At 43.5% G+C, this 13,764-nt stretch overlaps 1 protein-coding gene across 1 annotated transcript; it reads right to left on the bottom strand.

The window, feature by feature from the left end:
- Positions 1-1,000: 1,000 nt before the first annotated feature.
- Positions 1,001-8,125, bottom strand: LOC149303612 (ferritin heavy chain A-like). The gene is made up of 4 exons (XM_089479924.1): positions 7,825-8,125; positions 3,308-3,454; positions 2,617-2,742; positions 1,001-1,311 (listed from the first exon to the last, which is right to left on the bottom strand). Exons 1-4 carry the CDS (start codon positions 7,924-7,926, stop codon positions 1,153-1,155), a joined length of 534 nt encoding a protein of 177 aa, XP_089336050.1. The 5' UTR covers positions 7,927-8,125; the 3' UTR covers positions 1,001-1,152.
- Positions 8,126-13,764: the final 5,639 nt, after the last annotated feature.

The raw sequence follows: 13,764 nt of genomic DNA on the forward strand, positions 1-13,764 counted from the left end.
TCTGCAGCTGTTTTGAATATCCAAGGAAAGCCAGTATTGATTTCAACTATGCTGCAGCAACTCTCGGGATAAGATAAGCAGCCATGGGAATGAGCTACTGCTGGACTGTTATCTCTCAAGTGCAACCATGGGTGGAGTGATTTATGCATTTTCAAAAGTAGTTTGCCTTCATTCTTTCCTAGAGGCAAAGTGGCTAAGACCTAATGCAAATATATTAACAATTGAATTTGCAGCCTTCTAGTCATATTAGTACTAGTACTAGTCAGCATAATCAATGGACAGGGAACATCACATTTCCCATCTCCAAGTTCCTCAGGGTCAGCATCTATAACTTTCATAATAATGTTTGACAACAGCTCCAAGCACCATTCAGCTTTGGTTATGTTAGTAAGACTGATGGGCACTGCAGTTCAACATCAGCTGGATAGTCACAATTTGTCCACCCCTAGACCACATAAAGCAGCATTCCCAAACCTAACATTCCAGTGGTTCATGACTATGTAAAAGACACCAGATTAGGGAAGATTGGCAAAGAATTTGAATTCAACTAGGGATGGCCAATTGTGACCCTTCTGTTGGTGGACTGCAGCTCCCATTATCTACAACCACCATGGACTGAGAGAGCAAAGGAAATACAGTGCATGTTAAGGTGGAGAGCCATTGTGGTGCAGTGGTTTGAGTGTTGAACTAGGACTGCAAGAGACCAGGGCTTTAATGTAACAGCAACCCACTGAGTGACCTTGGACAAGTCACACCCTCTCAGCCTCAGAAGAAGACAATGGCAAACCTGCTCTGAATAAATCTTGTCAAGAAAACACTCTGATGTGGTAGCTATAAACCAGAATTAACTTGACATAACATATTTAGAGGGTGACAAACTGGCCATCCTTATGTTAAGGAGTGAAATCTCTTCATTATGTCTTTACAACAGCACTTGTTTGGAATTGTTGAATTTTCCTTCATTCTTAGACACACACACACACACAAATAAAAGGCAAGCTTTAAACTGGTGAACCCTTGTTTATTGGAAGCATGCCAACTGAGAGATGGCAGGTACACATCCCCACTTGACTGGGGCACGGCAACTGTGATGGAAGTGGGTTGGTTTCTGTGGGTTCACGGAGGGAGCGGTCACAGGAACTGGGGACACAATCAGCTGCTGCTCTCCCCCAAGGTGTGCTTGTCAAAGAGATATTCTCCAAGCCCACCCTGGGCGGATCCCAGCCGACGGAGGTTGGTAATGTAGTCACCCAGGACTTTAATGGCTTTGACTTGTTCGTCAAGGTAGTGTGTTTCCAAGAAATCACACAGCTGGCAAGAGAAATACAGAAGGAAGGAGTGAGATGCTGTGAACAGTAATCCATGTCTAGTGCAAAGATCAGACAACCCACCAAGAGTGCAACTTTAGAAGTAATGAAGCCATGGCTCCATCTTACACAATCCTGGGGTTTGTAGTTTTGTGGGGCACTAGCACTCTTTGGCTGCAAAGGCTAAATGCCTTATAGAACTATAAATCCCAGGATTTCATAGGCTGCAGCACTTAACACTGTGTCAAACTGCATTATTTCTACAGGATGCATCCCAAGTCGCTCTGATTAGAAGCAAATCTATGTTTTCTCCACAAGCCAGACTTTCTGGTGCAGGGGTCACACTAGGTCAGTAGTAATCCAGAGGTAAAAAGATTGTTATAAAAGCTACTGTAGCTTTAGTTGGAGGATCACATGAGCAGCTTTGCAGAGATACTTTCCTCTTTTCTTCATGCCCCCCCCCCCCCCCCGGGCTTCCAACCTGGATTATAAAATTGGCTCTCCCCATAATCCCTCATCCATTATTGGTGTTGCTTGATTTCCTACAATCCTTTACACCGCTGGTGCTGTTGGTTTTGTTTGGAGAGGGCAGAGTGCCCAGCCATTTCTGCCCAGGATGAAAATACACACGTGCTTCTATTAACAAAGCCTCTGACAAAGAAACTCCTTTTCACAAACTCTTTTTATCCTGCCTAGTTCCCTCCTTCCCCTTGGTCCTCTATCTGGCAAAAGCAGTATTTAACCTTCCTGACAACCCATTGGATTGTAGAGAGAAGAGGGAGAGTCAAAGAGGAAGAAGATGTAGATTTCCTCCCAGTGAAACTGGTCCTTGATGGAAAAAAGTTCCTTATCTCTGTCTTAGGGAAGTGGTGAGACACTTGTGGTCCCTTAGATATTGTTAGCTTACCCTCACCGATCATTCTCAAGCTATGTTATTGGAAGTTAATGGATTTTAAGCAACAACATTTGGAAACACACAGGTTCCCCACCCATGATTTGGAGTATAGCAGAGGCTCTCAATCTTTTGCCCTCCAGATATTTTTAGGACTTCACCTCCCAGAATCCTCTACTATTAAGCATGCTGGTCAAGGTTTCTGGGTGTTGAAGTCCAAAATATCTGGAGAATCAAAAGCTGAGAACCACTGAAAAAAAGCCCACTACTGGCAAAGATGTCTGGACCATTAAAACAATAGTCCAGCAGCACCAATTTTTTTGCAGTCCACTATCATTTAGCATCTCAAAGAACACTCTGCAGGTAGTAGCAGCCAAAGGTGGACTCCACAACTCTACCAGCACCAATAATACTCACATGTGGGTCTCCCTGTTCACTTGCCAGTCTGTGCAAATCCAGGAGTGCTTTGTTTACACTCTTTTCTAGTTGAAGGGCTGCCTCCATGGCGTCAAGTGTTGTGCCCCAAGCATCCTTTTCTGGCTTCTGTAGACAGAAAGCAATAGATCTGGTTTTGTTAAAAACAACAACTAACTGCTGTTTTAGCTCCTGGGACAGCGACTTTCACCATGGGTAGAGGTAGGGTTTGGAATGAGATGAAACAGAGCCAGCAAGGGTCTCAATTCACCCTAGTCTCAGTAAGCAATGTTGAGAGGGAAGGGGGAGATGGAGGAGATAGAAAAGCTTGAACAATGGAAAGGACCTTTACAATTTTGTTTAAAGAAATTGTTAAAGGTATTATCAAGAGTCATCTGGGAGAAGCAACATCAACTTTGTTCTTCACATGTAGCTAAGAAAACAGCATGGCAATGCTGCCTTCAGAAGGTGTTAGAGAACTTCTCCCCCCTTCTTTTTCAGGGGGATCAAAGGGTAGCCCTTAAAGGAGGCCAATGCAGCCCACTGATCCTAAACAGTTGCTCTTTATGATGGGTACCCATGCATTAGGAGTTCTAATTTGATACTTCTGGGCAGTGTGAGGTCAGGGAAGTCAGTCCTACTGGATTGCACTCAGTCCTAGAGATCCAGGGCACTTCACCCATCTAATGCATACCTTGACATCTTGCAGAAGTACCCGGCCACCACGCTGGCTCTGGAACTTCAGCAGCTTCTCAGCATGTTCCCGCTCTTCATGTGACTGTGACCGGAAGAATTTGGCAACGTGTTGAAGGGCAACATCATCCCGGTCGAAGTAGGAGGACTGTGAAAGGGAACAGAAGGAGGCAGAGATGGCATTGGTATAGCAGGTAGACTAGAGCAGGATGAGCAAAAGGTGAATTTATTTTGTTTATTTATTTATTTTTATTCTGCCTTTCACCCAAGTTGGGGCCCTTTAGGATCTCCTAGTAGAATTCCAGATGCTTAGTACCACATCAGCCACAGTACAAAAAAGTAAACCCATGCAAAAAAGGAGGGGGAGGGACTGTAGAAGGTAAAATTATATATGAGGTTTCATGTAAGATTTGAGAACATGGTTCTGGTATTGCCAGAAGTTAGTTTTTCAAATTAATTTGGTATGCAATTTGTTACAATCCCCACCACAATATTGTAACAAAATTTAAAAACCTTATAAGCTAATTCCACTACTCCATTGTGTAAAAAATCTACATTGAAATAAATGGCTTAAAATCTGGAGGGAAAAATATGCTTCAAAAAGCACCACAAAACCTTAGTGCAAAAGTAGCAAGAAAAATAAACATTACTTATTGCACAAAAAAATAATGTTACAAGTTGCTAAATCATTTGCAATAGGAGCATTATTATATTCTTGCTATTTACCAAACTGAAGTGTTATGGGCAATTGTTATTTTGCCAAACTCTGGCAATGCTTGGGCTGTTCCTTCATGAAACATGAGACAAAATAAAATTTAAGTTTATTTGATCCTGGGTTGAAAAGCCTAGTTGGTTTGAAAAGAGGTATAGGGATACGTTTCTATGAAACTAGGAAGTATGTGGGATAGAGAAAGGTTGAGGAGAAAGAAAGATTCAGAAGTGATACACAGAACACATCTATAAAGTTCGTACAAAACAGGTTGTTCATGCGGTGTCTCTACACTCTGTAAGGAGGTATGGAAGGAACTCAAAGTTTTGGGGAAAGCCCACAACCTTTGGGTCTGTACTAGTCAGGGCTAGGTTAACACATGCTAAGGCCATAAATTATGTCAAATGTTGATAAGCCCTAGAGCATTACCCCATAATATAATGTGAGACTGGGAATGGAGGCTGTGTTTTTGCATAATTTTGTTTTTAATTGTTGTGTTTGGCATTCCCTCATATTCCGATGCCCTAAGCTATGTCTTACTTTGTTTATACATAAACCCTGTACTGCTGATGGTTAAAGATGTGCCAACACAAAATGGCTCCCAGCAAGCTGATGCTGCTTGTTTGGTTTGCTGAGGCGCCAGAGAAAACAAGAACTCCATTCAGCATGTGCACACTGAGACCCAGAGCATCATCCTACTGCTTTTCATTTACAAAACAGTTGAGCATGTCATTACATTCATTTTTCCTGTTGTTATATTACATGAGCAAGTCGTAACAGAACAAGGAGGTACTGCACAAGCCACCTCACACCAGACACACTTGGTTTGTGTGCACTGGACCAGTAATTTTGTACAGAATGTTATTTTCTCTTGTTGTGATAACAGTGTTAGAGCAAAAATAAAGATAAACAAGCTTGTTCATAAGGCTGAAAAGGAAACAGCTGTCTCCATCGGACAGACACAGCAGCCTTTTGCTAGTTCCATGTTTATCAAATGTACTTCTGTCCAGCCACACAAATTTAAACCAAGAAAACAGAAACTATCAGGAATCCATTGATCCATGATGCCCAATATTGTTGTTTAGGGGCATAAAAATAGAGCTTGGAGCAGACACACAGAACATTTTCCATGTCTGGAAGATATACTGTGATTATACACTGTTAAAGGCAAAGGAAACTGGACAAAGATGAGAAAAATGTGAACATGTTATAGGAAGGGGAAGTCAAGTCTGGGGTAAACATAGGACTGTATAAAGCAAATGAACTGCACAAAATGGAGAAGTGAGATTACAGCACATGTTGGAAGCCATTTAGATTTCAGTGTTTCCAGAGAGTTCTTCTCTAACTTTACATCTTTTGGATGACAAATCCCATTAGCTCTATAGCAGACATTGCAAATAGTTTAGGATGATAGGAATTGCACTACGTTTCTGGAAGTCTTCTCTAGAAACTGGTAATGTGGAGAGAAAGTGTTCTACGTATGAAGAGTTATGTGCATGTAGTGGATCACGAAGTGAACTGTCTAGGAACAAGACGTAACATCTTAGAATATAAACCAAATAAGGGTAAGAATAGATTAGATTATGTGCTTTAACATTTCTGTTTTTTTAAAACTTGTTTTTAAGGTGTTTTTTTATCTCGTGACCAACCTTGGATCCCTTTTTGGGAGACAGGCAGCTTAAAAATGAAATAAATAGATAAGAATAAGATTTGGTCGGCTCAGAGCTGAAGAAAACACATACAAAATCCCTTTCTCACATGGACACTGAGGAGCAGGCATCAGGATGAAGGGGATTTCATTTATTCTGAGTTAGATCATTCCTTTTGATAACAAGAAACAAAAGGGAAAAACTTACACCTTTCTTGCAGTCCTGGAAGTGGGGCAAGTAGAGATTATAGTGGGCAAAGCAAAGAAAGAAAAGGTGGATTGGGAAGGGAGGTGGCAAGGGAGAATAACTGCCAGGGGAGGGACGTTGTTATCACCCCAACCCAATGGATTATCTCTCCTTCCCACACTTGTGGATCCACCCGAAACGGGGCCTGAACACATCATGGGCAAAAGAAACAGTTGGGATGGTGAGTCTGGGGGAAGATGGCTACATTATCAGAATAAAGGTACTATTCTAAAAGAAACAAGAACTAAGACATTCTGTGGACAAAGGTCTCAGCAACTACAGCAGACATCCAGAAAAAGAGGATGTGAATTAGTTGTGTGCACCTCCAATTTCCTTGGCTGACTTAGGAAGACCCCATTAATGACACTATTCAGTGGTGTTTTGCCATTACATGAATGTGTTAAATTGGTTTTGTGTGTTCTAATCTATGCTGTAGTCTGCCTCAAGCCTTGGGAAGAGGTGGGTAAGAAACAAAAATGTATTATTATTGTTGTTATTATTCAGAGGTACCTTGTCATTGCTCTCCTGTGGATTACAGTTGATAGCCTCACTTCCAAGTACTAACCAGGGCAAATGATGCTTAGAGAGTAGGATAAGAAAGGAAAAACCTGGTTACCAAAGCCTCTTCCATTCTTGTGCTGAGCTACTGGCTGAAGTAGGACAATGAAGAGTTAGCTAAAGGAAAACGGAACTGCAAAGCTTACTCTTCTCTCCTTCTTTCTCTTTGGAAAGGTAAGAACTGTTGCAAACAAAGGTTCTTGGATAGAGGGAATTGTTCAGGGAGGTTCTCATAAATTGGGATGCTCCACTGCATTTTTAGGTGGGCTTCCCCTTCCAGAGTTTAGGAAAGTTACTTCAGGAAAACGAGAGAGTGTCTTGCCCAAGGGCACCCAGTGGGTTTCTCTGGCTGAGCTGGGATTTGAACCCTGGTCTGCAGAGACATAGTCCAGTGCTCAAACCACTACACCACACTGGCACTCATGTTGTTGTTGAAGAAAAATAAAACTGCAGATTGGGAAGGGGCTGCCTCTGTGTGTGTCTGTGTTGTGTGCCGTATGGCCACCCTATAGGCGAACTTACCATGGAGTTTTCTTGGCAAGGTTTAGTCAGAGGTTTGCCATTGCCTTTCCCGAGGCTGAGAGAGTGTGACTTGGCCAGGGTCACCCAGTGGTGTTAACATGGCTGGCCAGGATTTGAACCCAGTGTCCTAGTCCAATGTTCAAATCGGGCTCTCCTAATAACATAATGATGATGTCTAGGTTTGCCACTACCTTTCTGAAGGCGGAGAGTGTGTGACTTGCCTAGGGTCACCCAATAGGTTCACCTGTCCCAGCAAGGATTCGAACCCTGGTTTCCCAGTGTCCTAGTCCAATGTTCAAACCACCTTAAGAGATTTTGGATTTCAACTCCCAGAATCCCAGCCAATAGCCTGGGATTCTGGGAGCTGAAGTCCAAAATCCCTTAAAGAACACAGTTTGGGGACCACTGCACCACACCATGCTGTCCCTCCTAATAATAATAATAATAATAGTATCTAGGTTTGCCATTGCCTTTCCCCTGAGGCTGAGAGAGTGTGACTTGCCCAAGGGCACCCAGTGGGTTTCATGTCTCCAAAGACAACAGCCCCCACACTCTCTAGGGCAGTGCTTCTCAACCTCTGGGCCTCCAGACATGCTGGACTCCAATTCCCAGAAGCCCCAGTCAGTACCCTCATTGTTCAGGAATTCTGGGAGTTGAAGTCTCAAAAAATTAAACCCAGAGGACCCAAGGTTGGGAAGCACTGGTCCCGGGGGCCCTGATATAACACACCCACACCAGCCTTCCAGCCAAACTGAATGGACTGCAACTCCCATCATTCCCATAAGGAGGTTAATGGGACTAGTTGGAACCCATGAGAAACCCTGCACTCCTCACCATGGAGAGGTAGACGTAGCTGGCATAGAGCTCCATGTTGACCATGCGGTTGATGGCAGCTTCGCAGTCGCGGTGGTAGTTCTGGCGGACCTGGGACTCCATTTTGTCTGGAAGGAAGGATGGCTGGCAGTCAGTCAGTGGGTGGGTCTCTTTCTCTCCCTGGGAAGCGGAGCAAGGGAGAAATGGGAAGAGGCTGGTTCTAGACGGAGGAAGAAGAAGAGGAGGAGGAGGGCAAGAGGTGGAGTGGAGCCGATTCCGTTCAAACACTGTTGAAGCAAGAACCCAGCTCTGTCCGGACAAAGGGAGCCGCGGCCCTTTTATAGTCCACGGCGGCTGGCCGAGCGAGAGGGACGTGCACAGCAGCCAATGAGCGCCCGCCGCCACACGGCTCTGGCCGAGGAGAGTGGACGAAAGGAGGAAGGCGGGACCAAGGGGAGGTGGGTGTGGCCTAGAGCCAATTTAGCCCTCTGAGGGAAGGCTGGGCGCCAAGCCAAAGAGGGAAAAGGCGCCATTCTGAGGAGAGACAGACAGAGCCCTTCTAGCCTTTCGCAGGCTCTGGGGGATGCGCCTACATGTTATAACAACAACAACAACAACATATTATATATTATAATATATATTATAATATATTATAATATATAATAATAATTGTAATATAATGATGTCACTTGTGAATGATCAGTGAGAGAAAGAGGGGAAGAATCTAAGATTAAAGAATTGTTTTTATTCTGTAAATATATCAATAAAGAATATTATATAAAAAAGAACAGAAAGCTGTTTAATCTCATGGTTTGGTTCTCTTTCTCTTGGATGCCTCTTCTTAATGGATGTAAAAGGCCAGTGTGGTGTAGTGGTTTAGGCCTTGGACTAGGACTCTGGAGACCAGGGTTCGAATCCCCTCTCCGCCATGGAAGCCCATTGGGTGACTTTGGGCAAGTCACATCCTCTCAGCCTCAGAGGGAGGCAACAGCAAAACCCCTCTGAACAAATCTTGCCAAGAAAACCCCATGATAAGTTCACCTTAGTGTTGCCATAAATTGTAAATGACTTGAAGGGGTGCAGCAACAACTATCCAGAGCCCAGACTCTTTTCAAACCGATGGAGTGTCTCTCTTGAGTGCATCACACTTAGCAAGAAAACCAATTCTTATGAAGCATAAGAGTTTTCCAACTTGTGCCTGGAGCTAGAAAATATAAACGGCTTCATTTACGTAGACAAATTAGAGGGAATATGCTCAGGCGTGCCTGGGAAATCTGTGTGTATCCCATAACACAATGATCCTTGGAGAGGGGCCATATCATGATTACTTTTTAAGTCTGCTATTTGTCTTCCTTCTGGGTACTTTAAACTTGCATAATAACTCACTGTTTTATAACGCCTACCAGTGTTTGCACACTTGGTACACTTCCAAACCAAGGAACTGGTTAAGATACACAGGGATGGGATATTTTAGGTACCTTAAGTCACAATTTGCTTCAGAATCTCTATGGAACTAGACCCACAAAATATGCATTATCTGGCCTTGTCACATGAACAGTTGTGAGCAAATGTACCGGAGTTTTACACACTTGTTTTGTACGGTTGGCTAAATCGGCTAGGACTGATGGGCCTGTATGTGTTCACAATTCCCATCCTTGTTCTATGCTAAAACTGACCCAATCCTAAACTTAACTCAGATGTGTCTGTGTGTGTTGTGTGCCTTCAAGTCGTTTCTGAATTATGGCAATGCTAAAGTCATGGGGTTTTCTTGGCAAAATTCCTCAGAACAGGTTTGCTGTTGCCGCTCCAAGGCTGAGAAAGTGTGACTTGCCCAAGGTCTCCCAGTGGGTTTCCATGCCCAAGACAGGATTTGAACCCTCCTCTCCAGAGTCCTAGTCCAATGCTGAAATCTCTTCACCACACTGTCTCTTTTGCATTGCTAGAAAAGTTCACAAGTTAAGAAGAGGCATCCATCTAGGAGGAGAAAGAGAACCAAACCTCATTGAGAGTATACAGATTCTGCTCTTTTTATGGGGTTTTTTTGGCAATATTTGTTCAGAGGCTGAGAGAGTGTGACTTGCCCAAAGACACCCAGTGGGTTTTATGGCTGAGCTAGGAATCAAACCCTGGTCTCCAGAGTTGTAGTCCAACACTCAAACCACTATGCCATGTACCCCCAAATAAATGTATTCTGGGTGATTTTACAAATCCTGACACCCAATCTGCCTTTAGGACCAATCCATACTAGCTTTAACTATCATATTAGCAAAATACAGAATCCAGTGTTCTCCTTTCAGTGAGTTTTCATATCCCGCAACTGTTCCAACTACAGTATTTGGAACAGACAGTCCCAATTCATTCTCTATCCTACCTTTCCAGCTACTTTTAAAAGATTGCAGTTTCTCTCTCCTGCTCCCACTTTTCACCTTTGTTTTTTGTCTTTCCTGGCAAACTCAGGCTGCATCTGCACTGCAGAAATAATCCGCTTTGACACCACTTTAACTGCTATGGCTCCATGCTATAGAATTCTGGGGTTTGTAGTTTCGTGAGACATTGAGAGCCTTCTCTGTCAGAGAGGGCTCTGGTGCTGCAAGACACTATAAATCCCAGGATTGCATAGACTGCCAGGGCAGTTAAAACAGTGTCAAACTGGATTATTGCTGCAGTGTGGATGGAGCCCTAGGCAAAGTCAAACTGCTGCAGGCTCTCCAAGCTTGCATTTTCTTCCTCATTCATAACTTTGGCCGTCTTGACCATACTCTGATGTTGCTTGGCCACATCTGTCCCAATGGTCATATGCAAAAAGTGGAGGAGGTATGAGGTTTTTGTGCTTGGTCATGGTCACAAGGCTTAGCTGGTCTGTTTCCTCACCGTGAGTCAGCATAATCCAGGGTTGTAAAGTGTGTGAGGAAGGTCAGGGGAGGAAGGAAAAGGGGGGAATTTAAAGCTTATATGAAGCACACACCCTGCGGCTATTAGGTTTCCGTTCAGCCAGGAAACTGGCTCAAACTGGATTATCTGACGTCAGCACTTCCAAAGCACGCTACTCCTCTCACGTCTCTTACTACATGTCCCTTACTACAGTCCTATGTATGAGTTTGCTCTTCTTTCAGTGCCCTAGTTCCATGTTCAGTGCAGATCTTGGAAATTTTCCATTTGTTCTGAATCCCAGCTCCCTTGAACCGCCAGCCAGCGCCATTGACCATGCTTCCTGAGAGATTCTGGTGTTGTCGTGTAAAAAGTATATTATTTTCAAGCTGCGTTTTGGCATTTGTGGTCACCAGTACAGGACTGACAGGCTGGAGCATGTCTAGAGGAGGGTGATCAAAATGGTGAAAGGTCTGGAAACCATGCTTTATGAGGAACAGCTTAGGGAGCTGGGTATGTTTAAGCTGAGGAAGAGGAGGTTAAGAGGTGACATGATAGCCATGTTTAAATATCTGAAAGGGTGTCAAAGATGGAACAAGCTTGTTTTCCGCTGTTTCAGGGACTAGGACATGGGACAATGGATTCAAACTACAGGAAAAGAGGTTACACCTAAACATTAGGAAGAAAGTTCTGATGTAAGTACAGTAAGAGCTGCTGGACAGTGGAATATGATGCCTTGAAGTGCAGTGGATTTTTCTTCTTTGTAGGATTTTAAACACGGTGTGGATGACCATTTGTTGGGGGTGCTTCGATTGTGTCTAGTTGGACTGGATAGCCCTTGGTTTTTCTTCTTACTCTATGTGAGTCTGTGATTCTACTAGCAGGCACAGTGGGGTAGTTGTCTCAATTCAGGCAGCAAATGAAAAGGCAAAATTTGGGCTGGCATCCTGTTAATGACATGCATAAACCGCCCTGCAGAACCCACTGGCTGTTTGTGTCTAACCCAGAAGTCTGAAGCTTGCAGAAGCAGAGTTGTATATGATCACACATGTGGTGCCATGGCATCCTGCACATGGAGGTGTACATTGCCTATTACAGTTGTGTATTTCACATTTGTTTGCATGCTCAGTTGCACAGTGTTGTTGCTCACTAATGGACAATCATAACTCTGTGAATGTAAAGTTAGGGCCACGCATCTAAATGACACACGCATCTTAAGAGGCCAGAAGCTGCATCAAAGCGTGGCTTTGGCATGGCTTCTGGCCTCTTAGGACGCATGCATCATTTAAACAGCATACCTCCAAAGTGACCCAAAGCAGCTTTATTTTGCCCTATCTGTTTGGGCCCTTACACTCCATCTCTTTGATGTAGGATCTCAGCCACATTTAGTTCATTTGTTAATATTCTGTTTGTTTTGATTTCACAGCCAGCAGTGGGAACAGGTGCTTGTGAGATATTTTTAGTGCCAAAGTAACTTGTCTTGCTTTGGATACACCTTCATTTGTTGTTGTTGTTGTTGTGTGTCTTCAAGTCATTTTGGACATATGGCAATCCTAAGGCTATCATGGGGTTTTCTTGGCAAGATTTGTTCAGAGGAAGTTTGCCATTGTCTTCCCCTAGGGCTGAGAGCGCATGACTTTCCCAGTGGGTTTCATGGCTGAGCTGGGATTCAAACCTCGGTCTCCAAAGTTGCAGTCTGCGCTCAGACCACTGATGCCATGCTGGCTCTTCCTTTGGGTGCATGGCATCATTTGCTACTCTGCCTCAGACAGGAACTTGACTCGGGCTGGGCCTGTTGTAGGAAACTGGAGCCATGGAGGTTAAGGTCTGTTGGGCCTGGAGGGAGTGGTTTGCTGTTCCTATAAATGCAACCTTGCTGTTCTAAATTGCTTAATCAGCAAAACCTGAAACATAGTCCTTCAGGCACTGAAGTTATTAATTGCTAATTAAAAGCCACTAATAGTACCCAGAGCTTGCTGAGCTAGAGTTTTTTTGTTTCCACTCCTGTGGCTAAGGCTATATTATTTTAATTAGATACATTAACAGATGACATCTTTGGGGTTACAACCCTTAATCTCTCACCACTCTTCTTGTCTTAATCTCCCAGCCTTGTGGAAACTTATTATTTTGCTGAGTGTGACAGAGGAAAAAATACACACAACACACACCCTCTAGTTTAAATTCCCATGAGATGGTGTCTGGCTTCTGAGGAGGCTGATGGAAGGTTTTAATTTGTGCTCATGAGCAAGTGGATTTGCTGATGGGCCAATCTGTAGTACATATAAGGGTGAGGAGATGAGGCCTTGCCTCTTTTTGACATGATGTCTCACATGCATTACCAGAGGGATAGTGAAATATCCACTCCAGCATGACACCTGAGACAAAAGGAGTCAGAAAGAAACATACAGGCTGTGCTCCCACTATGATTTAAAGCGAATTGCTGATCTGGTTATATGACCATCGTTCCCATTTGAAACTGGTTCTGATCCTACTGTGATTGGTTTCAATTGCGATGAAGTGAGGCAAACTAAAAAAAAAAGCTCTTTCCTCACACTAGTTCTTCGGTGGTTCTTTTGAAAAGAATCGATTCCGAAGCGTGTTCAACAAGTGGGAACGACGGATCTGAATTACATCATTCTGGAAGGAAGGGACTAATGTGGCAGAGGGGTGTTTACCATCCCTCCTCAGTTTTTGATAGATCCACCATTCCCACCTGCCTTTGTGCTTGTGGTGGGACCTATGGGCACATGACTTTTTAAAAATAAAATAAAATTGATAGAAGATGCAATTCACTGATTTTGCAACTACTTGCAATCAGTGAGGCAAGTAGTTGCAAAACCAATGAATCGAATCTTCTATCAATTAAAAAAAAAATATTGAGTTCCCAAGCTGGGTTGCTGCTTACGTCACAGATGACACATGGATGATTGACATGCATTTTGAAGTGGAGCAAACTAGTGAGGATGACAATTGTGCCAAAAAAGAAGCGATTACAAGGCGATAATGAAAAGATCTGCTTTCATAGTGGGAACCATGGACCTTTTGGAATCAATTTACCAACACAGAGTGAAGGGGAATCATAAACCAGTTTAA

Source organism: Sceloporus occidentalis, unplaced genomic scaffold, assembly GCF_023333645.1.
Source record: "Sceloporus occidentalis isolate IW3139 unplaced genomic scaffold, rSceOcc1.0.p SCAF_14, whole genome shotgun sequence".
Classification (NCBI taxonomy): domain Eukaryota; kingdom Metazoa; phylum Chordata; class Lepidosauria; order Squamata; family Phrynosomatidae; genus Sceloporus; species Sceloporus occidentalis.

Excerpts from the sequence above, each read along its gene's own strand:
- LOC149303612 (XM_089479924.1), bottom strand. The coding sequence starts at position 7,926 with ATGGAGTCCCAGGTCCGCCAGAACTACCACCGCGACTGCGAAGCTGCC. Across the intron at positions 2,743-3,307 it reads TACTTCTGCAAGATGTCAAG|AAGCCAGAAAAGGATGCTTG; the intron begins GTATGCATTAGA and ends TTCTGTCTACAG. Across the intron at positions 1,312-2,616 it reads GTGAACAGGGAGACCCACAT|CTGTGTGATTTCTTGGAAAC; the intron begins GTGAGTATTATT and ends TTCTCTTGCCAG.